Below are 23,980 nucleotides of genomic sequence, written 5' to 3'. Positions count from 1 at the left end.
TAAACCAATGATTTTAATCATTCAGCTGCCTTCAGATCTTTCTTCATTCAAACACATGACAACAATTCTATAACAATACATGTAACAGATGGATGTTCCTCATACAATATGTTTGCATTGTAATACATGCTAGCATATTAGCATACTGGTTGACAGCATTACTGAAAATCCACCACCAATAAAGATCATTCCACTAGGTGAAACCTTTCCCTGATAACCATGTCTGACCATCTGCTTTTCCCCCCAATTCACCACCTGAGAAAGTATAAATAATTCGTTTTTTAACAACTATGAACTGGTCACAATTTAGATTATTAACACCTTGGGTGTTAAAATTACACAACTAGGCAATAAATTCAACTCAAATGTTCTCAATTCTCCTTCGGTCCTAACATATTCTCAGGTCTCACCCACTCATCAAACTGTTCTGGAGTAACAAGTCCCAAGTGAGTTGCAGCCTCCTTCAATGTCATGTGATGCTCAAGGGCATGTTTTGCAATCTTTGCTCCGTTTTCGTAACCGATCTTTGGATTCAGAGCAGTCACCAACATCAGGGACTCATTCAAGAACCGACCAATTCGCCGTTTATTCGGCGTGATGCCTTTTATGCAGTTTTTCGTAAAGCTGACACTGGCGTCACCTATCAAGCGACCCGAACGCAAGACGTTAGCCATGATCATCGGCATGAAGACGTTTAATTCAAAATGGCCGCTGCTTCCTCCGACCGACACCGCGACCTGGTTTCCCATGACTTGAGCGGCGACCATCGTGAGAGCTTCGCACTGGGTAGGGTTCACCTTGCCTGAAATGAAGAAAAATCCCAACCATGAGGATTGTGATACTAACCCTATCAGGGGTGTACCTAGCTTCTTGGTCTGGGGAAAGACTCTCTGGGGGGGGGGCAAAACAACACTCAATGAAATTTTTTATTCGAAGTCATCGTCAAAAGATTTTGGGGGCGACTCCTTGGGAGGGGGTATTTGGCACTCCTGTCCCCGACCCGGTAGCTATGCCCCTGCCTATGAACCCATCAGTGGCGTATGCTCAAATCAACTCGGGCCAAGTTGAATGGAATTAGCAAACCTCTGCTAGAGCATGACACCAGCTTTGAACTGAGGTGCTTCCTGGACACAACTCGGCTCCGCTTCTGTTTTGGTCTACATTTAAGCTCCACCCTCGCGGTTTTGGTGCGACAGCCAATACCTCCAGTTCGGTATCAATTACTTGTGCCACCTACCAGGCATAATACTGCTGCCAGGCTCGTTCTCAGGCAGATGGATTTCACCGATGCCGCATCTTGGTCCTGCCCCGAGCAGGCGTATATCGTTCCCGATCTTCATGAGGCTGCAGGCGACGGTGTTCAGGGCACCATGAACCTCTACCATCGAGTCTTGATTTGCCTGAGATTCAAATTTATTTGGCGCAGTTACGAATGGGAGGGCTGAAAATGACAAATGAAATCAAATACCAGTACTGGCAACAATTTTGATTAAAGTTTTGTCTTGCATTTATGTGTCCTAGAGGATACAATGATTTGTATTTCAGTCAAATATTTGGATTCCTTGTTGAATGAAAATATGATAGATAGATAGATAGATAGAATTAGCATTTCTATAGCGCCCCATATCACTGTCGCAATGTTCTGTGGCGCTCCCCACCTAGTTTGAATCACACCCCGAAATAGTCTCGAAATAGAAATGTCTTTAGAGAACTTTTGAATGTGGCCAATGAGGTCTCTTGTCGCAGTGTGGCGTCCAAAGTGTTCCACATTTGGGGAGCAAGAATCTCGAATGCTCTCCCACCAAACGTTTTGAGTCTATATGTTGGCTGAGTTATAATATCCTGCGACCCTGATCTTAGTGGCCGGGTTGGCACGTAGGGAGTGATGAGGCGGCAAAGGTACCCGGGGGCTGTGCCATGTATCGCTCCGTAGACCAGGACCAACAACTTGTAAATCATTCTTTGCTCCACCGGCAGCCAGTGCAATTCCTTCAGGACAGGCCTGATGTGATCAGAGCGCCTAGTTCTGGTAACAAGTCTGGCTGCACGGTTTTGGACAAGTTGAAGTCTGGCCACGGATGACTGACTGCAGCCAGCAAGGCTGCTATTACAGTAGTCGAGGCGAGAAAGGACCATCGCCCGAGTCAGGCACCCAGCAGCTTCATCAGTCAACTCTTTTCTTACTCTGCCAATGTTGCGCAGGTGATAAGAACACACACGGACGATGTTGCTCACATGGGCGTCCATAGAGAGGGATGAGTCAAAAAGCACACCTAGATTCCTAATAGGAACATTTGACACACTAATCCCAGTTCCCGCGACATCGATTGAATGCATGTCCAGTGACCTGAGCGACTGCGGGGTGCCAAACAGGAGGACTTCAGTCTTATCTGGATTTCCTTTCAGCTTGTTATCGGCAAGCCACTGGTGAATGATTGCCAGTTTCTCACTCAGCTCCTTCACCTGATGAGGGATAGCAGATCTGTCGCGCAAGGCAGTAATGGCCCTGTAGACCTGTGTGTCATCCGCAAATCCATGCCTTTGAATGTCACATCCTCTAAGCAGTTCTCCGAGTGGTAGAATGTAAACGAGGAAAAGAATCGGTCCAAGGACCGATCCTTGAGGGACACCAAAGCAAAGTGGTTTCGCAGTCGATAGGTTCCCGTTTATTACCACACGCTGACTACGGCATGTCAGGTATGAGCGGAACCATGCAAGGGCAGTGCCAGATACACCCAACAAATCACCCAATCTACCAAGGAGAATTTCGTGGTCAACTGTGTCAAACGCGGCACTAAGATCAAGAAGAACGAGAATCGCGGCTCCATGTTCGTCCACCATGCATCGAATGTCGTTCTGTACCTTAAGCAGGGCAGTCTCCGTGCTGTGACCCTGCTTGTATGCTGACTGGAAAGTGTCATGGAGATCGTGAATGTCCATGTACGCTTTGAGGCGCGCAGCGACCACTCGTTCAAGTACCTTTGAGAGGAAAGTCAGATTGCTGACAGGTCGATAGTTTTTCATAATCTCCTGGTCTAGGGATGGTTTTTTGAGCAGAGGAAAAACCAACGCTTCTTTCATCGAGTCTGGCACCACTCCATCAGCCATGGATCTGTTTACGATCACCTTGATGATGGGAATGACTGCTGAGATGGAGGATACTAGCAACCAAGTTGGCATGGGGTCAAGGTCACACGACTTCTTAGGTGACCGTTTGATAACACTAAGCAATTCAGCGTCATCAACTGGATCAAAACACCCAAGTGATGGTTGGGTGTTTGATGCTGTCGTTGGCCATCGCACATCACTCCGGGCAGGAAGTCCTATGACAACTCTTGTTGAATGTAGACATCACACAAATAGACAAAAGTGAGGTTTCAATACGAGAGATGACACTTACTCGTAATTTCAGCGATTTTGGCAGCCATTTTCTCAGCATATCCAACTTTTGTGTTGATACCGGTTCCAACAGCAGTGCCACCTGCAATGTTAGAATGAAGACCGTCGTGAAACATCAACTTGAGGAGAAAAAGAAAAGAAAATCCCTCAGATTTAGAAGATAAAAGACCAACAAACTGCACTGGAAAAATTGATACAAAACCACATCGACGGTATGCACGTGGAAAGAAACTGGCTGATTTACTCCAAGCCGAACGGATGACTCAATTAGGCCAACTTACCGACGGGAATTTCATAAAGCCTAGGAAGTGTAGTTTTAACTCGCTCAATACCATATTCGACTTGTTTAGCGTAGCTGCTGAACTCCTGACCGAGGGTGAGGGGAGTAGCATCCTGAAGTTGTGAGGGGGAAAATGTTTACAACAAGACAGATTCTGTTAAAAAAGTCTTTCATCAGGTTCTGCAGAAGACACTGTCCAGGATCTTCTTCTTTGCGTTCGATTGGTCAAATTTTCAGACTGCTTGTCCTCAAGAACGTGACAGTGTGACACAAATCTGCCTCTGTTCCTCATAGCTTCACAAGGAGAGACGTGGACTCCGGTCAGGCCACCCCCGGTTAGTAATCAGAGGACATTCCTCCGGAATGTGTTTCAGTGTCTGTTCGGAGATACCACATTCACAGATGGCAGATTCACACAGGCTGAGAGCACAATGGCAGATTCACAAAGATATCGAGCACAACACCTCAGATTTTGATGTCATTATTGGTTAACCTACTGTGAACTAGAACCAATACTAACAGAATAGAAGTCTTGTGCATTTTCACTCTGATTTTATCCAATCATTCAGAAATTTAATATCCTTGATATCAATTACCTGCCAGTGGGTACGTCCGAGTTTGACTATATCCTTGAATTCTTCTGCCTTCTCCGCGAGTGCAGCATGTAACATCTCCAGGCCTGGAATGACCACGTCATGGAGCTTGATGGCCGTCGCTATCTTCATCGTTGTCGGGAATGTATCATTTGAACTCTGGAAAAAGTTTGCCGTATAGAAATTTGATTATGTGAACGATGTGTTTCTGCCTTTAAATGCGACTTCCATTAGATATGCTGAAGATGCAAGTAAGCTAGAGTTTCATACCAAACTGAGATAAATTGGAATATACAAATTTATTTGAAAATGCATTTGAAACCTTGCCATCAATATCAAATCAGGCGATCACTTGTTTAACACGAAAACAAGAGATACAAACTTTTTGTTGCACATCGAATGATTACATTCTGAATCACATGTCGCAGTGACAAAAATCCCTTGTTTGCGCAGCTGTTAAGAGGGAGACTTACTTGACTCATGTTGACATGGTCGTTTGGATGTATAGGACTCTTACTACCCATCTTTCCTCCCATCATCTCGATGGCGCGGTTGCTGATCACTTCATTCAGGTTCATGTTCGTCTGCGTCCCCGAGCCAGTCTGCCAGATCACCAGTGGAAAATGGCCATTGAGTTTACCCGCGGTCACCTGGAGAACAAAGTAAGTTGAAAACACACATCCCTCAAGAAGCCTTACACCCCTAATGCCGATGGGTAACACTACTAGTCTACCATGCATTGGAGCCAAGGGTCAACATCTAGTTTTGTTTAACCTCTTGACGAACTGAAATGAATTTCAATTTGGCTTTTTAATTGTGTATCCTACGGTTGTCATTATTTCAAAATGATAAGATATCTTCATACATTCATAAAACAAAAGAATAGTATAAACTTCCCAATTTTTCAAAAAGGATTCATTTTTGCGTATTTTTTGCAAAAAAACTCAAGATATTAGAGAAGTGTCTATTACTTACCTCTTTAGCTGCTTTGATGATATATTCAGCCAACTTTGGGTCCAAACCATTCAAATCTCGATTTACCTCTGCAGCGGCACGTTTAAGAATGCCATAGGACTGGATGAAGAGGATCTGCAAGAGAATCGGCTGTGCTTCAAGGGCAAAATGAATACAACCTTAACATTCAACAGGTAACCCAAATGAAGAGGGAGAAAAGTGGGCTACATTCCTCTACGTTTGGGTGCCAATTGGGTTATGGCCTCATGACTCTACTACTGTTCACTTAAAGTGGATATTTTACTTTCCCTTACATAAGGGTACAAAAAATCTTTTTCATTGATTGATAAATGTTGAGGCAATCAAGGTAAAGTGACTGGCCTAACGTCAAGGTCTTCCTGCCAGTTTCATACTTACTGGAATCTTCTCTTTCTCGCGTCCAATGTGGAAATTCAGCATCGATCTTTCGGTGACAGCTCCCCAGTATCTGTCAGCTGGAACTTCAACCCCGCCAAAACTGTCATACTCTGTCCGAGTCTGGAAGTAAACATACATAAATGTCATCATCTCAATATTCTCATGTCATCATCGATTGACGTGAAAATATCCCACCGTGCAAAATCTTCCTTGAAATCTCTTTTTTGGGCCATGCAACTGCTACATCATACTGTCCAGTTCCTTCAGTAATAAAAACAGAAGAGCCTCTTTAACCTTTTTTTAGTAACAATAAACTAAAGAATTTTTGCGTCTATCAACTTTAACTAACAGGTTCCATATCAAGTAGACACTACTTGGTTATGTAAGTGCTGCTAGATGCACTTAGATCAACAGAGTGGGGTTTACAAATAGAATGTCTGGTCAGGTAGAGAGTGCTACTCATAGCAGATCTGTAGGTTCAGGGATATTGATACTGCCTATAATATTCTGCTGGTTAAGATAAGGAAAAATAGTTTGGGATTCAAACCCCCCCACAACCGATGTACCATGATGCTTTACCACACTATCCTCACTGTCATACCTTGCAGTTACCCATGCATGTTAATCAAGGGGCTACAACTTGTGAAATTGAAAAAAAGACCCAATCCCTTCAAACAAATCAATCAAAACGCAGTAAATAATTACCTTCCCACTATCAAGGGCTTCCTGAAAGTCATCAAAGAAGATAAGAGGAACGATTGGCTTTCTGCCATCCATTTTGCATTTAAAGCCCCAAACACGCCACACACCAGTAGTAATAGGCTACAGGGGGCTGAGTTGGCCAGTCTTGCAGACACTAAATCAAACCACAAGGTCAGCACTGACCACTTTTATATCAGTTGAACTCAGAATAGGACTACCAATTTATTGGAGGTCATTGCGATAAGGGCTAGACTAAGAATACCCCATGCCACGTTAATGCATACATTCTACCAAGTACAGTAGAACCTCTCTATAAAGGCCACCCTCGAGACTGACATGTGCTGTCCTTACTTATTTCAGGGCTGTCCTGATTAGAGAGGTCAAATTGAAACAACCAATTTGGGACAAAAAAGTAGTGTCCTTGATAGAGAGGTGTCCTTAATGGAAAGGTGTTGGCTAAGGGGGTTCCACTGTATATATACATACATTTTAATAACACAGAGAAGTGATTACACAATTTTACCTCACTTATTCATAACCACAGGCATTGAGCCAGGCCAGGTGGTGAATTAATCATTCCACCTTGAATAATTTGACAATAATGATAAAACCATGCGTGCCACTGGCTACATGTTGTCGAGTCTAGGAATATTTTCTTGATATTTTCGCTTCTCGGAAATATTGGGGAATATCTTGAGGAAACTACTGCCAAGACACAGGTAAAGTAATTTATGGATTTTGATTGATTAACTCCTTGAATTTACTAGGCACATTCACTGTGGCTACCAACCAAACATTTCAGTTCAACTGAAAAAAGGGAATTGTAACCACATTGGAATGTCATAGATATCTACTACTTTATATCTACATAAAATAAAAATGACCACTGAAGTGATAAATCAATGCAAGATTTAACCATCTTTTAGTTTACAATCAAAATTCCAAGTGTGATGAACAATGACCCCGATCAATACTATTAGTAGTATCTTCAGCTATCTGAGGACTTTAATCCCAGTGCCATTTTCAAGAAAGTGGGACAACTGCTGGGATATTCAACACAACTATGACATCACAACTCCTGACATCAGTAGGTTAATCAGTTATTAGTAAGCTCCAAGTATGACAGGACATCATGACTGACCTTATTATCACATGTCCGAGTATTGCAGTCATTAGTTTTAAGGAAGTTGAACACTCGCTGGTTGCATACTAAATTGAATATTTTTCATTTTACCCCGTAAATTTGACTGAAAATCGACTGGAATAAAATAGGTAAGAGTGTATAGTACCTCTGTTGTGCTCGATTGGCAAGACTTCATAGTGTCTACGTCAGCTGGAACACCATTTTCATCCAACTTGATCATCTTCGCTGGCTCCTGAAAAAATGAATGATAAAAAGGCGATTCAAGGCAATGACGTACCTTCTTCCAAATCCCAAAATGAAATGGCCAGGGGCTGTGTGTGTATCTGTTGTCAATGAAAGGAATATGTGCTCCGCGCGCCCACCAATGCAAGCTGGCTTCAACAAAGGGTCCGATTTTTTCTTCATTGACTGATCGACATACAGGTTTTTTTTAGTTGACCATCAGCCAGTAGATGGCAGGGCATATAGCGGATTTCCAAGCTCAACCGCAACCTGCTGCATTTACGGGGCAGGGACAATATAGTTAAGCACCATTACCGCAGCTTTACCAGCCTCCATCACTGTACAACACAAAGCTGACCCCTACTGCACCACAATAAATAAGAACCACAACGCACGCATTTATTATTTAAGCATGAACCCAACCGCCGGTGAGCTCATTTTTTCTATTTAGGGTTCATTTTTATGAAAACATTGGCCTTCCCTCGCCAATACAGAAAGATTTTCGCGATGACAACTCTTTTATGATATTTCATAACATACCATGATACGTTTTAAGTATATTGAACGAATGATAAAGTTGCTCTCTGTCTGAAATATTGAGATTTATTCGCTAACTTGCAAAATTTTTGCCACATACATGGACTTTGGCCTTGACTTTAGAATCGAGGGCTGGAGATTATTTTTGTCATAGTTCTCGCTTGATAAGGAAATTTTATTTAGGCATATCATTAAAAGAATTAATTAGAAAATTGTAAGAGAAAACCATTACGAGTTTTATCATCATATTTTATACGAATCGCACGGGTAACGTTAAAACTCATCGATGACCTTTGACCTGTGAATAGGTTTCGATTTTGGCTGGAAAAAATCTAAATAATTCCCAATTTCAACCAATAAGCCATTATTTTCTGCTAAATAAGGTAGCTTAATTTATTCAATATTATGTAATGGATCAATTGAAACTGAGTTTGGATCCAGTGTTTCTTAGAAAACCTTAGTGTTTCGCTGTTTTTGGCACACACTTCATTTGACTGGTGTAACAGAGATTTTGTTCGTGCTTGGGCGAAGTCCATGTTACAATGAAAAACGTGGTATTATCCGCCACTTCATGGTTGGCTATCAGAAGGGTACTATTGATGGTGTTGAATTTGTTTAATTATGATGTCTAAGCTCTTGTTGAAAGCAGCCCGATTTGATTCAAGCCTGTACCATCCATGACCATGTGTTGTGTACACATTCATTGCCATGCCCTGACTGACAAGTGACATGACATGACCTAGTCCTAGGTGGTACAGGCGTAAGGGTCTATTCAGGCTATTGAGGACAAAAAGTCGGAAGAAATTTTCGTGCTCGTGAAATAGGCCCTTCCGAAGAACGTGAATCAGTGCCAAAAAAGTACGATGAGATAGATTGCACAGATTGTGATATCTCACCACATTCCTTTCATGACATTGACAGCTCATCAAGTTCAGTGAGAATCTTGACCTTATTCCCACGGCCATAATTGGGGCCAAATATTCCTCAAGACACTCCACCTTTAACCTTTTTGTCTTGTCTATTTTCAGGGATGGAGTTGCCAAAAATTATGATCTATATCCTGCGGGTACTGTTCATCATTGTCAATAACTTTTATTGCATTCCAACATATATGCTATGGATCCTTACCTTTCAACCACTACGGTATCTCCAGCCGTCGTTGTATTGGCTAATAGAGGGCACTATGTATAAATGGCTGCTGACGATGGTCGGATACTGGGGTTGGATGTGCGGTCATAGAAGTGAGTATTGGTTTACTAGGATACAGCTTTGCTTTCATTTTGCAACTTACTAGATATATTGCTTCCAGCAATTTTCGAAATTACAAACAAAATTTGAAATCACAGAATGAGTTGACTTTTGTGATCTCAAGACAACAGTTATCAGTGTGGGATGATGATAGATGAATCAAATAGTTACCCCCGATCAGACTTTCTTTAATCGGATCAAGTATGGATAGATGGATGAATAGCAAGAACTCCTGTGTAAGAGTGCAGCACTAGACATGGTCGAGGAACGCAGCAAAAATTCAGGTCATGATATCGGACGTTAAAAAGAAAACATCTACTTCTTTTCATTTTCTCGTGAAATACATGAATATTGACAAATTTCTCATTTAACTTTGCGTGAGTGAAAGCCATTAATATGTTTAGATCACAAAACATCTATAACATACGACATTCTACTTTCGACTGCTGAAATAACAGGTTGTTTTTTCTTCCGTTCCAGTTATTGAGTACGGAGACGACATCACGAAGTGTCTTGACAGAGAGACGTTGATGCTAGTGAATCACCAGAGTACGTGTGATGTCCCGGCACTGATGTATGCGTTGATAGACAAGGGGTCGGTCATCAATGATAAATTGTGGATCATTGACCGAGATTTCAAATATTCAAATTTCGGATGGATTTCTCAGTGTCACCGAGATTTCTTCATTGCACAGGTCAGTTTTCATTTTTCATGCTGCCTGTGTTGGGTTTCGGAGATCAGTGGCATAGTGATGAGAGTGCCAGCTTAGAATAAGGTGGTCGTGGGTTAGCCTCTCTGAGGGATCACTGCCAATTTGTCTTTGTGTTCTTGAGCAAGGCACTGAATCCTACTTGCTTCTCTCCACCCAGGAGCCAACGGATACCTACATGTAGCTATTGTCACTTAAAATTAACATCTTGTTTCTGTCTTGTCTTTGAGTCAGTCAACAGATTTCTCAAAGAAGGAATGACCATTCACTTTCAAACTCGAAGCATTCAGTTTGTTCGAATTATTTTGGAAACCGTCTAATTTCAGGGTAAGAAAAACAGCAGAGGTGACCAATCAAAACAGTTATCAGATCACATCGTGGATCACTATTGGCCCCTGAAAAGGAAATGGATTACATTGTATCCAGAGGGAGGGTTCCTGTACAAGAGAAGAGCTAGGAGTCAGAGGTAGGCTGTTCCTTTTTGACTTAAAGTGATACTATGATGTGATTTACAACTTTGCTGAAATACGTCCGTTTTTAATTGTTGATCACAAATGTATAAAGCTCAAATTTTCCAATTTTGATTAGATTCATTATAAAATCGCTGAATGTAAACCACCGCGACCGCGAAAATGTTCATGTTGTGACGTCATCAACGAAAACGTCGTCGGCGTAGCGCAATTTCAACAGCATCGAAGCGAGCCGTCCGGGCGGGATTAAACCATCAATTTCTAGAAAATGTGCATTTCGATTCGAAAACCTTACCTATTTATGAGAAAGTGACGTAGTCATTTGTCAAAAACAGCTAAAACATTATATGGTGAAATTTGACACGAGTTACCCTTTAAGTAGGGTGAGATGCCTGTGCAGTGATTTGCAGTATATTATGATGCTACATCTTGAGAAGTTACTTAGCTTTGATTGGTATACGAACCCAAATCATGAGGTTTTCTCTGAAACGACCATGTGTTAGACTTTTATGCATGGGAAGTTAATTTCTAATTGTTAAGCCTAAAATAAATTGAGAAAAAAACATTGACACTCCTCTTTCAGATATGCACAAGAGCGTAACCTGCCAGTACTGGAGCATGTAACTCTACCGCGGGTTGGCTGCCTGCACACCCTCCTTAACTTGCTATCACCAAACTTAGAGACCAGGAAAGGGCCTAACCCTGAACTGTCAAGTAAGTTTTACTCCATTTTTTGTCAGTTTTCGTCATTTTTCCTGAAAAACTATTGGGATATTTTGTCTTGGGTAGCTTTAATGTCTACTGTAATGACAGAATCACCGTGTTGGGGAGTCACTTATACCTGTCAATTGGCAGTATCGCTTCAGCAATTAATGAAACAAATGGCTAAACTTCGTTGTTTGAACGTATGCTATTTATAAAAACCAGGTTATGAGGCAGAATTGCTTTCAAAAACTAAAGGACACTCACAATATAAATTCCTTCTCCTAGTCTATCAGATCCTTCTCTTCATTTCTATCTGATTCTTTGCAGATTCCATGAAACCTTCCCTGAAGTATATCATTGATCTTACGTTTGCTTACCCAAATGGTAAAGCCTTGAACTTTGCTGATTTTGCCATCGGAACAGGGCGATCTATTGACTTTGCATTACACTACAGAGTCTACCCTGCTAACGAAATTCCGCTCGACAATGAAGGACTCACAAAGTGGATGTATGATCGTTATGTCGAAAAGGAGGCTCTTCTTGATGCGTATTATAATACTGGAAAATATCCTAAAATTCCACCGGGCCATGAACAAAATAAAGTTTTAGAAAGTCCACGGCAGGTTCTAGTAGATGAGCGATGGATATTCACTCTACATCTTTTGTTCATCTTCTCGTCTGCTGTGCACTATGCTGCATTTAGATACTTTTTCTCTTTTATATTTTAATGTTTATTGCCAAAGAATCTTTGAAGGTGATTTCCATCATGCCATGTTCTTCCAAGTGAAGCTGTTTTTGCCATTTGTACTTGTGCGCTGTAGTTAAAGACTAAAGTCTGCTCTAAAACTGACATGCATCTGGTCGTAATTTAAGTGTGATTTTCATTCAATTCCACAGCGCCGTTAAACGCTAATCAAAACTACTTTTTCTCAAGGACGAAATTTGTCAGCCTAAGAAGTATCTTTCAAGGGATTCTGCTGTAACTGGCCTACTATACTTTCCATGATCTTGGGGCATTCCGCACTCTGTTTTACAGAAATATTGCAACATATTATGAATGTAGAAGTAACGAAGTGAGCGACTGGTTTTTGGTACACTGAATATTTAAGTTTTCCATTTGGCCCAAATGTTGGTAATGCTGTGGTATGGTTAACTTCAAATGTTGGTATATGGCACATAACGCGTTAATAGGATTGTCCTTTAAGGCAAATCGAGTGCAATATATCCCTTGGTGTATAATTCCAGCTGGCTACCAAATTTATAGTCTAAAGTCTGGGTACTGATGCAATGATAAGTGTCATAGTTCGGCACTACAAATACACTTAAAAGTATTATTATTGTGTGCTTATTTTTGAGTCTGAAGCAGTGTTTGCACAAACTTAAGATAAAATTCACTGCTAGAAGTCTTACATGTATGTTTCATAAAGACGTATTATTTTATTTTGCTGGTCAATGTCTGCTACTTTCTGTTTTAAATTTGCAATTATGTTAAGCTTCTGAAATGTGTGTAACTTGCTTTAATACACCCAAAAAGTGTAAAATTAACCAGCACCCCAAGATTTTTGTGTTTGTATTTTAATAAATATAATGTGAACAATAAGCTAAGGAAAGGCCGTTTTAACCCAAAACCGTCAGATCCCCTTTAAGTTGGGGCCAGGGCAATACCTAATAATATTAAAAATCCCTGGTGTAAGATTGCACCAGTAATAATTGAAGTGATTGGTTTCTGAAATGTTTACTAAACCAGCTTGCTGATTTACCCTTATACAGTGGTCGTCAACTCCTAAAGGTCAACAGTAGCATTTCCTCTTTCTAGTCGTGTAGATTTCCATAGCCAAAAGTTGTTCAAATTTAAAGTTAAAAATAATGCATTTAGTTCAATAGTATATATAGTTCACAGTGCTTCAACATGTGTAACTCAATGAAAGCTATTACTAGAAATATTGATCAATATCGCTGCCAAGTTTACTCTTGGGGCCTGGCCAACAGCATACTAAAGATCAATTGATATTATCCTTTGTCAGAATTCCAACTTTTAATGGCACATGATATCACATAGTCATTATTCGAATAGAATATTCCTCATTTTCTGTACGTTTGTAACTTTCACAGACAATCACAACTATTGATGGATGCAGCAGGTGCATGCTAGCAGATTTAATGCATACACAAGATGTACAGTCATTCAGAAGTTTAATCAATCCGAATGCATTGAAGCACATATATACATTCAGTGAAATGTTATGGTGAGGTGTAAGAGAAAACTCCGCTTAGTATGATATGAACAATGACTATTTTATTGTTTGCTTTGTAAAAAAATGCACATTTTAACTTATGAGTTTATACAGGGTGTATCGAGACAACATACCAGATTCGTTTGCCAGCACAAAATGGCAGTTAATCTTTTAAAACTGGGTTGCATGATGGCCTTGACGTGGCTTGATCGACCTAGTGAGAAAAATCAATGAAAAGAACAACCGCTTTGAAGTGACAATCGAGACATCGGGGTTGCCTGAATGTATTCAAGATTGAGGTTCGATTGGGTATGCTTCGATGCACTGAGAGACAGTATAGTCACTCAGTTATACAATTTTTAAATACAGTAGGACCTCTCTATTAACGACACCCTTGGGACTGACAAATGCTGTCCTTAATAGAGAGGTGTCCTGATAAGAGAGGTCGAAATTAATGGAAACAACCAATTTGGGACCAAAACTAGTGTCCTTAATAGAGAGGTTGTCCTTTATAGAGAGGTGTCCGCTAAGGGAGGTTCCACTGTACATGCGAAATTGAATGTATTTTCTCCTTCAGTTTAAAAATAATGGAGTGCCAGGTGGCTGTTATATTTTTTTCATGTATAAGGGAAAAATTGTCTCTCCTCAAAGATGATATTTGTGTGATCTACATGTTTTGAACTCTCCTCCGCTTGGACTTTTAACGCTCCCTACTTTTCTCTTGAATGTCATATCTTGCCTCAAATCTAATACTGTATGTATACTGGTGTTTCATTTTCATGGCTTTAAAGGGATAATATAGGCAGCAGCTAGGCAGGCAAGATAAAGTACATGAAGTCGCCAATAGGCTCACAGTATGTCAAAATGATTCACGTTTGTACGAGGAATACACTTAGTGCTGAGTCTGACATGAACAAGGGCCCTTATTGTGTATGTTAGTCACATGAAGATGGCCAAATTAGCCCCTCTGCTCCTGCCTATAGTCCCCCTTTAATAATGAATAATTTCAATTCATGAAAAAGAAGACGCAAGATTTTGCGGTATACAGTCCATTTTCTAGCGGCACTTTATCTTATTCTGCCAAATGATGAGATCTTTGTTGAAATTATTAGTATGCAACGAAGTGTGCTAATTTATATTCCAATCTTTTTACATGAATATGTATAATTTGCACAATTCTAATAGGCTTTTAACTTTTGTTTGTTAATTTTTTTTCAGCGTGGTGCTAATGAAAAACAAAGCATAGTTATTAGTTAACTAATGCATATTAATGCATTTTGATAACAATGCCCACAGTAGTATTTTGATGACCGAGTTTCAATCATATATCTACATTGTAGTTTTGTCATTTAAGTTAATCAAGTTCGCACAACCAACTGAATTAGAAAAATGATAAATGTGGATTTTTTTGTGATAAAATGATTTTAAAAAAGTGATTTAAATCTCTCATTTGTTTTCAAATCCTGAGGCCACTTGCGCACATTGTACTCTTTATGAGGCCACTTGGTGTCCAATGTAATTGTTTTGATGCATACTTGTACACCTGGTACTGATGAATTTAGAAGTGACGTAGTTGGGAAGGGCCTTTAACTTATTCTGTCATTTACAAATCAGTGTCATGGACACTTGAACTAGAGAGGTAAAGGTACATGTAGTTTTGAGTGAGGATTTTGTTTGCTAATGTAGTGCATGTGTTTAGTTGAACATGTTCTTCCTCGGGCAATATTATGTGGCCCACTTGTGAGTGTGAATTGAACAGTATTGCCCAATGGTTGCGAGAACATTCGAACAAATGTGAACATTATTGTTAAGAAAGTATATTGAGAAACCAGGGGTATCGGGCTTTTATGAGTTTAGCCCACCATTTACGCCGTATCATCAACGGATGCCCCCAGATCGTGACTTTATTTGACTGGAACTGTGCAATTTCATGCGCCCTTACTATCTATATATGGACCAATTATAAAATATGCATTTTGTGACTTTGTGATGTACATGTAGCTACTGATTTTTCACTTTGTTTTTATTTCACATTAATATGGTGATAATAAATTATTATTATTTGGTAAATTGAGTTTTTTCTTGTTGATGCGACATAAAAGTTCATTTGAGTTAGGAAGTGTCTTGCAGATGATTGCTGTAAGATGTCCCCCTGTTTATGAAGACGACTTGAAATTTATTACAATGTGCCCAATTGTATAAGGTGGCCCATTTAAATTCGACTCTCTCACAAGGGGAGCTCAACACCAGCCTGAAATATCTGTGATTTTCAGTGCTACTTCCTTCTCATAGGTGTCTCCACTGAATAAAGTGCCACCCTGCAGCTTTGCCTGTTGCCATGGAAATGACTGGGTTCAGGATGTTACAGTTGGTGCACATAGTTAATAGCATCCTAGTCCTAATGACTATCTATCCTTTATGTGCATCAATGTCAAGTAAGATACTGGTAAGGCACCTTGAAATAACTACTTTGTGTATAGTCTGTAGCATGTGTAGTGTACACACTTAATGTATTACAGTGTAAACTGCTATTCCCCATATCCAAATCCCAAACAACTACTCAAAACTGACACCAAGTGACAAAGCAGAGACTGACAGGTTGAAGACTCATTCTCTTCTCCTGTTTGAAAAGCTACAAGTGGAAGACAGCTGTCCGTCCTTGCTGTCCAGTGAAAGTTGATTGTGACATTGTCTCTACTTGTTGGCATGACTTGATTGTGACATTGTCTCTGGTTGTTTGCCCGCCCATAGACCAAACCATGCCATTTTAGCTTGGCATTGGCAAACTAGTGAGATGGAATCAGTTTCTGTTCTGACTTCGCGAAGTCAAGAGCCTCATAGTCTATTTAAGGGCAACTTCAAATAGGGCCAGAAATATAAAGAAATGATTGAGGGCATGAGGTCAAGGGTACGAAGGGGGTTTGTCCCTAGCCCTGCGCTTGATCCCGGCCTCAATTCGTTTCAGAAATCCTCCACGGAGCTGCTGGAGAAAGAGTCAAAGAGGATGGAGAAGGAAGGATTGCGTTGTGCCCTGACCACTTTATCATTGAAAACCATCGATCATAATAGACTTATAGGAAAGGTATGTCGTTCATGCAAATATTACTCAAAGGTTATGTTTATTTTTGTGGAAATACATACTAAATATAAATTTTGGCAGTGTCGGTGAAGACAGATATACAACTATTATAAATACCAAGGTTCAGCGAATTCTTATGCATAATAATGACTACTGCACTACAGCATTGTGTATAACTGCATTTCTATTTTCCCGACCCAACAGTAAAATAATATGAATGGCCTACCCCTTTAATACTTGAGTTCTTTCTTTCTCACGTCTGTTCTTCATTTTCAGTGTGACAAAATGATCCCATGTCTGATAAAATATTTGGAAGACAAAACATCTGACAGATGGGCGTGGTGCGTCCTGGCGCAATGCTACAAACAGCAGCGGTCTGCCTCATCGCTTATCAACAACAGTTTTAAGCAGGCGAGCAAACTTCACGGACGATTTTCCGAGTTCGTTCAACAGTGGCATTTCATTGGTCCGTTCGGAGTAGGTAAAATGGAACTGGATGGCGATCCTTTAGAATTCTATGGAGGAATACAAGAAGTTGCAAAAAGGAAATACAAGAAGGGAGAGAAATTTTATTCCGAGTTAGTTCCGAATGCAAAGGTCAAATGGACGGTACTCAAACAGAGAGCCAAGAATGAAAACGTACAGATTAGTCCTGAAGGAGTGCAGTGGAATGATTTGGTGAATTCCATCGGTTCGTTAGCGATTTACGAATGGCAGGGGTGGGCAGTCGGTGAGTTTGCCGTAAACGAGAACAATTTGAATTTAGTCTTCCAGTGCCTTGGCGTGCACACATTTTACATCGATAGTCGACCGGTCACGGGCGATGTGTATCGCCGTGAAGTGTATTGGTACTCTGTCTCTCTCACGAAAGGTATTCATACAATTTATGTGAAGCTTCGGACCAAAGTTCAAATTGCATTCCAGTGTGTCATCGAGCAAGCAGCAAATGAATTCAATATACCAAATCAGTTCCTCGTCCCTGATCTAGTCGATGGGCATTTATTCAGTGATGTCCTTTCGTTGCAAATAGTCAACCTATCGCCGGAAAAATGGTTGTCGATGATTAGAGTGTCCGTGTTGAGCCAATCTCAAGGAAATGACATTGAGGCACAACTTTTAGATGATGCGAAGTATTTTTCAATAGCCCCTGGACAAGTTAGACCAATCTCTATTCGACTCTTATCAAATGTGGACAAGATTATCAACCCCTGTTCAGATATTCAGCTAAAACTAAACCTGGTTACATCTTTGGGACAGAAACTGATTTCAGTGACCCTCCGTTGTCGTACTCTAGACCAGTCGTTTATTTTCACGTTTGTTGATCACGACGGATCAGTCCAGCACGCCGCGGCGATTCACCCGACATCCGACTGTGATAGCGACATCTGTCCAACACTTCTCACATTACACGGAACGAGCGTCCCAGCTCAGAATCAAGCAGACAGTTACAAGTACATGAAGGATGGCAACTATGTGTTTGGTCTTGATGGAATTTGGACGCTGGCCCCAACAAGGTACTGGTAACGTGATAATTCTCACTTTGAGTAGAATCTGTCTATCCAGGACACCTCTTGGACTAACAAATACTCTCCATAATCAAGAGGTGTCCTGATTGCAGAGGTCAGAGGTGTAGAAATGACCTTTTTTGGGCCAAATTAAGCTGTCGTTAATAGAGAGTGTGTCCTGCTGACAGTGATGTCCTCTATTGGAAGTTCAACTACATTGTCTAAACACGAGGCATTGATCCTGTGACAAACATGTGGTATAGATACCCCTCTAGCATATTTAAGGACGGTGTCAGAACCACATCATCAGGTTCAAATGCTGTGATGGACATCTGTGACTTGGTTGTTCCCTGGTGTCATACGTAACTTCATAGCAATGACGTATTCTAAAACTAAAGAATTCCTTCCTTTGCAGGCATGGGGCACACAACTGGGAGGGTCCAGGTGCTCTGACTGCCATGACTGCCCTTGAAAAGTTAGCTGCATTAACCAACAGTCTTTCATGGATCAAACAGAAGGCGTCTGCTCAGCATGTTATATTTGCAGGTAGGTGTTCTCTAGTATGAATGGCTTGCTAATGACGATGTTGCAATCCTCTGGGAGAAATAAAGATTTCTGGTGATAATGAAAAATACTTTCCTACATATATCCTGTTTGGCCCTTTGGCATCAGAAGCCAATGGCATTTTTTACTTTTTCTGTGACCATTGTAACCATTTTTCAGGACATTCAATGGGAGGACATGGGGCTTGGCACCTCGGAACACACTTTCCAGATAGAGCTCTAGGATTGATATCGTTGGCTGGGTGGATCAAGAAAGAGGAATATGGAGACAGCAATCTATTTTTCATGTATGTTGCCTTCTTGATAGCATTTACTTTAAGTAGTAGTGCAGATTGTTGGCTTTCTTAGCTGGTCCCAATTATGACCAATTGATTCCACATTAACCCTTTGAGCATATACCTTCTGTGTATGAAAGACCAAGTCAAAATATGATAATCTGTAGGCTACTTTTGCTCATTATTAGCTTGTCTGGTGTACTTTTTTCAATATAACCACTTTTACAAATGTAATGCAATGGAACCGCCTGAGCGAATACCTCTCTATAATGAACAACCTCTTCATTAAGGACACTGCGTTTGATCCCATATTGGTCATTTCCATTGAATTTGACTTCTGTAATCAGACACCTCTTAATTGGAGATAGTGTTTTGTCAGTACCAGGGATGTCCTTAATAGAGAGGTTCTACTGTTAATATCTAATTATAGGCATGATATAGCCACGAGCCACACCGACCCAGCCGTGAAGACCATCCTGGAGGCTTGTATTACAGAAAACGATGCGGACAGACATGTCTCAAACATACAGGTAACGCCCCAAGGATCCTGCAGGCACCTTTACTATTGTGGATACTGACAGTTTGTTCATCCTTAGTTGTTTTGCCATCATTCTGAGCAATTCAGCAGCACCGACTTGACATTGCTTTAACACAAACCTATCTTGGTCTTCAGTGAAAAGATGTTTGACGATTAGATTGGTCCGGGCTGGAAGTAACCGTTAGTAACTGAATAATCATATAAGTTATCACTCGACCACTGGATATTTGACATTTTCCCTTCCAGGATGTTCCAGTGTTATTAAGAATAGGAGCAAAGGACAGGACCGTCCATCCCTACTTTGTTCGCCGTATGTACCGCATACTGAATGAATACAAAGTGAATGTCACCTACACTGAGCTGGCAGGGAAAGAGCATTGGTGGTGGGACACGTGGTAAGAAATAGGATGGTCATTGTCTCGTCTGCTTTATAGCTCACCTTTCTGAGAGGTGAGCTTATCTAGCGCTCGTCAATGGCAGTGTTGTTGTCGTTTGTATATTGACCTAGGCACGTTTTGTAACTACTGGAGCTATCGACTTGAAATTTGGTTTATAGGTAGCCCTATGTAATGAGACTTCAGTCCACTTTGATTCCCTGTTTGGCCACCAGGTGGCTAAAATCAAAATCGATTACCTATCTGTGAGGTAGGTGAGCAAAATGGCCCTGACCATCTAAAACGGCGCTTTTTCTTCAGGCAGACGAACGACGGTGGTGCCGTAAATGACCCAAAGTTGCGAGACTTTACCCTCGGCGTTGTCAGACTTCATCGCGAGCATCAGAAACTTGATACTGAGTCTAAATATTCAAAGGCAGCAAATGAGGACAAGTCTTTCACTTTATCTGTGATCAATCCAGCATTTGGTGGCAGTCTGAATGGACTGAAGATACTGCAGCAGACAACACCCTTTCGGATTAGTACGATCAAGGTGAGGCTTTTCCACTCAAGTCGAAAAGGCCTACACCATTCAGGAACAATTTGAAATTTGTGATTGAATTTGAAAATTACGTAAACATGCACTGACTACAAATTTCAACATTGCCGTTGTGTTGATACTCGGATATACAAATACTTTTCTCGTTGATACTTTCAGGGTGTTCTGAGGGTTCATGACGCTTCTTTGGAAACAGCGAATGTTGCCAGATTTTCTATTGGAGGTTCGTCTGTTCGACCATTGTCATGGAAACAGCTCAAACTTACGATTGATGGTCAAGATATTGAATGGCACGAGTCAGATGGTACTGACGAATTCTGTTTGAAGTCGGGTAAGATGGATTTTCGTTTAATTGTTGACATAAGAATTGATTATTCAACCCTTTTTGTCGCAAGTGGCCAATTCCCATTCGGGTTGTATCTGCTATCAATGGCATTGGGCAATTTGAAGTGGAACATCCCTCAGCAAACACAGACAGGAAAATCTCTCAATCACAGTCTCTGGTCTCCAACTTGTCATTTCCACAATCTGACCTATTCTTTGTCCTTGTTGTAAAGTGACCTATGCATACTTTCAGGAAAATGGACGCTCTGTATTCTTGATGATTTGAAACATGAGAGAGGCCCTTCAAATCTAGGACCAGCGAGACGAGTTGCTGAACAACCATTTCTGATCGTAATAGGTATGTGTTATTGTAGGCCTATCATTTGTTTTTGAGAGCTCCTCTTAGTCCCTGTCTTCACCAAAGTCTTGTATGCGGACGTTGGGCTGTCTGAGTGGCTCATTGCAAACATCAGCGTCGGTCACCTCTTGAGATCCCAGGTCTGCAGTCTGGTAAACTCATGCAAAGGAGAGGGCGACTCTCTTTGACAGCGTATGTTTCCTCGGAGTCTCCGGTTTCCTCCTACTCACATTACAATCGCCGAATATTGTTTATACATGTAGAGAGAATAATGTCCCAGTTGACTCAGCTCTCAACCAAATATTTTTTTAGAGACGTATGCTGATTCTCTGAGTATACCTTCAGTATCACATTCCAGTTCCATCCAGTGCTCCTCTCTAAACATTGACTCACATGGACAATCTCTTCCAAATGAGTACCCATCTATAAAGCAGTTCGGGAAGCAAGTTTGGTTAAGTGTCTTGCTCAAGGACAGTTATTCAAGCATCCCTGTTGACCTATAATATTCATTTTCCAGGCACTAAAGGGAGTGAGATGAAGACGGCGATCTTTGAGTCTGCTTTATACATCGCAAACCTATTTCATCTGACGTCTGATGCGCTGGCACCTATCGTCAAGGATACTGATATCACTGAGGATATCAAAGGTAGGTTCCAGTAAAAGTAGAACCATTCTATCTAGGACACCCTGGGGACTCACTTGTGCTGTTCTTAATAGAGAGGTGTCCTGATTAGAGAGGTGAAATTAAATTGAAACAACCAATTTGGGGGCAAAACCAATGTCTTTAATAGAGAGATTGTCCTTGATATAGAGTTGTCCCCAAAGCCGGTAACCAGCTAGGTGAAATCTAATTGTCTTCTCATTTCAGCAAAGTATAACTTGATATTACTAGGAGGTCCAGAAGAAAATCACTGGTCAGCTGAATACATCTCCAAAGTTCCGATCAGCATCAAGAAAGGTAAAAATATATGAATCCTGGAATTCCTGAGCTTCAGTTTATGATACCAGTATATGGAATGTATCAAGGGAATGGGTGATGAATAAATACTAGTAAATGCTTTTACTTCAGTTTTGTAGAAAAAGGCCATGTGTATTAATGTACATGAAGTTTTTAGTAAAAGCATTTCCTAGTCTTTATTCATACCACTTATTGATTCTGGACATTTCACCACTGCTGTGACAGAGTTACATTCAAAGTGTTTTAAAGTTCGTCCTGTTTTGTATGAAATCTTGTCCAGGCTTCACTTCTAATTCATTCAGTCTCCCACCAAGTTATGCAGCCTTTTTACCCAATTATGCGTTTTTCAGGATTTCAGCTTGGGAGCTGCTCCTTCTCCGATCAGCGTTCGGGTGCTATGTTCTTGGCCCCAAACGGGCAAACCAACCTCGCCATGGTCTTGATGGGTTTATCAGTTCAAGGCTTCAGAGACGTCGTCACCCTTGCTTCTCCGACTATACCACCAATGACTAGGTCACCAGTAAGTAGAAAGTCGTCTTGAATTTGTTGAGTCGCCAGCCAGTTTGCCATTGCTATCGAGGAGGTTACCAGTGGTGACATTTACTTTTACCCTGGGTACTAGCAGGCTATTGAAATGGGAACACCCACACAACCCTTATCATTCGAACTGATCATTCCCACCAAGGTAAAAACTGGACTCACTGCAGGCTTTATCCATGCAGTTTCATTGATGTTTGGACATGTGAATGTTACTTTTGTCTCAAAATTAGGAACTAAATTGTTCTCTCCTCCTTTTTAAGTTTTCTAACTTGATCCCCGACTTTGCCATCACTGGTCCCGAGTTCAAGGCAAAAGGACCTGGAGGATATAGCTGTGTTGGATTCTGGGGTAACCGATGGGAACTGCGGCCAGACCTCATTTCGTGTGTGTGCTAGTGTGGAAATTTTACAAAAGTGCCAACATCAGGACATTCCAGGAAAATTGCATTTGATGCAAGATACCTAAACTGATGGGTAATTGCATTTGAAGTGCATTTAACTTTGTCTGTATTAACCGTACTCAACTGTGACTAGGACAGTCCACTGTGTAATCATCTGTCTGTTACATTTGTGAATCATTAGCATATGTATTTTGAAACAAAATGCTTTTCTAAACTAAAGACATTTTTCAATAAAAGAATTTCATTTTATGAAAACTAAGTTTTTCTTCCTCTGTTTCCAACCCCATACTACCCCGGTACTTAATCACAAGTATCCTTGAGCAAGACACCTTACCCTGTACAATGCTTTATCCTTTGAATGAGATATAAGACTGGAGTTCTACTACATATTCCCCATGCCAGGGCAATTAAAGACACCATCCAAGGAGACGTGGACAGAATCAGAAGGTCAATAAGCCAAACTGGCACCCCACCGGCCTCATAGCCTAGTGGGTAACACTCCGGCTACCTCACAACACGGCCTGGATTCAGTCCTGGGTAGAACCAAGGATCTCGATGAACTGGCGTGGTTTTCAAGTAACTAAAACTCCTGGCTCTTCACAGCAAGATCGAGGCGAAATATGAGATAGATCAATGAGGGTCTTTTGGATGAGACTTAAAGCCATGGTCCCTTGTACCTGAGTGTCTATGCCAGGGCAAGTAAAAGATCCAACACAGTAGCTATAGCCTGTTGTCAGATGAGACTTTAAGCCATGGGACCTTGTACTTGAGTGTCTATAACAGGGCAAGTAAAAGATCCAACAAAGTAGCTATAGCCTGCATGTTGTCAGATGAGACTTAAAGCCATGGTACCTTGTACCTGAGTGTCTATAGCAGGGCAAGTAAAAGATCC

General features: G+C 41.0%; 3 protein-coding genes across 7 annotated transcripts; 2 read left to right on the top strand and 1 right to left on the bottom strand.

Moving 5' to 3' along the window:
• LOC135485635 (fumarate hydratase, mitochondrial-like) lies at positions 1-8,348 on the bottom strand. Of its 4 annotated transcripts, none has more exons than XM_064767881.1 (11): positions 8,252-8,348; positions 7,635-7,721; positions 6,349-6,369; positions 5,644-5,763; positions 5,248-5,361; positions 4,746-4,922; positions 4,276-4,431; positions 3,681-3,792; positions 3,401-3,481; positions 1,238-1,441; positions 1-802 (listed from the first exon to the last, which is right to left on the bottom strand). In XM_064767881.1, exons 1-11 carry the CDS (start codon positions 8,252-8,254, stop codon positions 372-374), a joined length of 1,506 nt encoding a protein of 501 aa, XP_064623951.1. In that variant the 5' UTR covers positions 8,255-8,348; the 3' UTR covers positions 1-371. The 4 variants fall into 4 exon arrangements, with proteins under 4 accessions (XP_064623951.1, XP_064623949.1, XP_064623953.1 ...); XM_064767879.1 differs by lacking the exon at positions 8,252-8,348 and adding an exon at positions 8,027-8,098; XM_064767883.1 differs by lacking the exon at positions 6,349-6,369.
• Positions 7,425-15,653, top strand: LOC135485636 (acyl-CoA:lysophosphatidylglycerol acyltransferase 1-like). 2 transcript variants are annotated; one of them, XM_064767885.1, is made up of 6 exons: positions 7,425-7,617; positions 9,277-9,489; positions 9,977-10,191; positions 10,533-10,672; positions 11,260-11,390; positions 11,709-15,653. In XM_064767885.1, exons 2-6 carry the CDS (start codon positions 9,279-9,281, stop codon positions 12,107-12,109), a joined length of 1,098 nt encoding a protein of 365 aa, XP_064623955.1. In that variant the 5' UTR covers positions 7,425-7,617; positions 9,277-9,278; the 3' UTR covers positions 12,110-15,653. The 2 variants fall into 2 exon arrangements, with proteins under 2 accessions (XP_064623955.1, XP_064623954.1); XM_064767884.1 differs by lacking the exon at positions 7,425-7,617 and adding an exon at positions 8,355-8,631.
• Positions 15,654-15,940: 287 nt separating this feature from the next.
• Positions 15,941-23,304, top strand: LOC135484731 (uncharacterized). The gene is made up of 14 exons (XM_064766390.1): positions 15,941-16,061; positions 16,581-16,697; positions 16,971-18,208; positions 18,615-18,745; positions 18,923-19,049; positions 19,468-19,567; positions 19,822-19,970; positions 20,271-20,502; positions 20,668-20,839; positions 21,086-21,190; positions 21,708-21,836; positions 22,059-22,148; positions 22,499-22,668; positions 22,949-23,304. The coding sequence occupies exons 1-14, from the start codon at positions 15,954-15,956 to the stop codon at positions 23,081-23,083; spliced, it is 3,003 nt and encodes a 1,000-aa protein (XP_064622460.1). The 5' UTR covers positions 15,941-15,953; the 3' UTR covers positions 23,084-23,304.
• Positions 23,305-23,980: the final 676 nt, after the last annotated feature.

The sequence above is a fragment of the Lineus longissimus genome, chromosome 3 (genome assembly GCF_910592395.1).
Source record: "Lineus longissimus chromosome 3, tnLinLong1.2, whole genome shotgun sequence".
Lineage (NCBI taxonomy): Eukaryota > Metazoa > Nemertea > Pilidiophora > Heteronemertea > Lineidae > Lineus > Lineus longissimus.
The sequence above is the reverse complement of the archived record's forward strand: the minus strand, read 5'-3'. Positions and strand labels throughout refer to the sequence as shown.

Coding starts and splice junctions, on each gene's coding strand:
- LOC135485635 (XM_064767879.1), bottom strand. CDS start 8,047: ATGGAGGCTGGTAAAGCTGCG. Junction 7,722..8,026: donor TGGAGGCTGGTAAAGCTGCG/GTAATGGTGCTT, acceptor TCATTTTTTCAG/GAGCCAGCGAAGATGATCAA. Junction 3,482..3,680: donor GCTTTATGAAATTCCCGTCG/GTAAGTTGGCCT, acceptor CTAACATTGCAG/GTGGCACTGCTGTTGGAACC.
- LOC135485636 (XM_064767885.1), top strand. CDS start 9,279: ATGGAGTTGCCAAAAATTATGATCTATATCCTGCGGGTACTGTTCATC. Junction 10,192..10,532: donor GAGATTTCTTCATTGCACAG/GTCAGTTTTCAT, acceptor GTCTAATTTCAG/GGTAAGAAAAACAGCAGAGG. Junction 11,391..11,708: donor GCCTAACCCTGAACTGTCAA/GTAAGTTTTACT, acceptor GATTCTTTGCAG/ATTCCATGAAACCTTCCCTG.
- LOC135484731 (XM_064766390.1), top strand. CDS start 15,954: ATGGAAATGACTGGGTTCAGGATGTTACAGTTGGTGCACATAGTTAAT. Junction 16,062..16,580: donor CAATGTCAAGTAAGATACTG/GTAAGGCACCTT, acceptor AATTCGTTTCAG/AAATCCTCCACGGAGCTGCT. Junction 21,837..22,058: donor TATCACTGAGGATATCAAAG/GTAGGTTCCAGT, acceptor TTCTCATTTCAG/CAAAGTATAACTTGATATTA.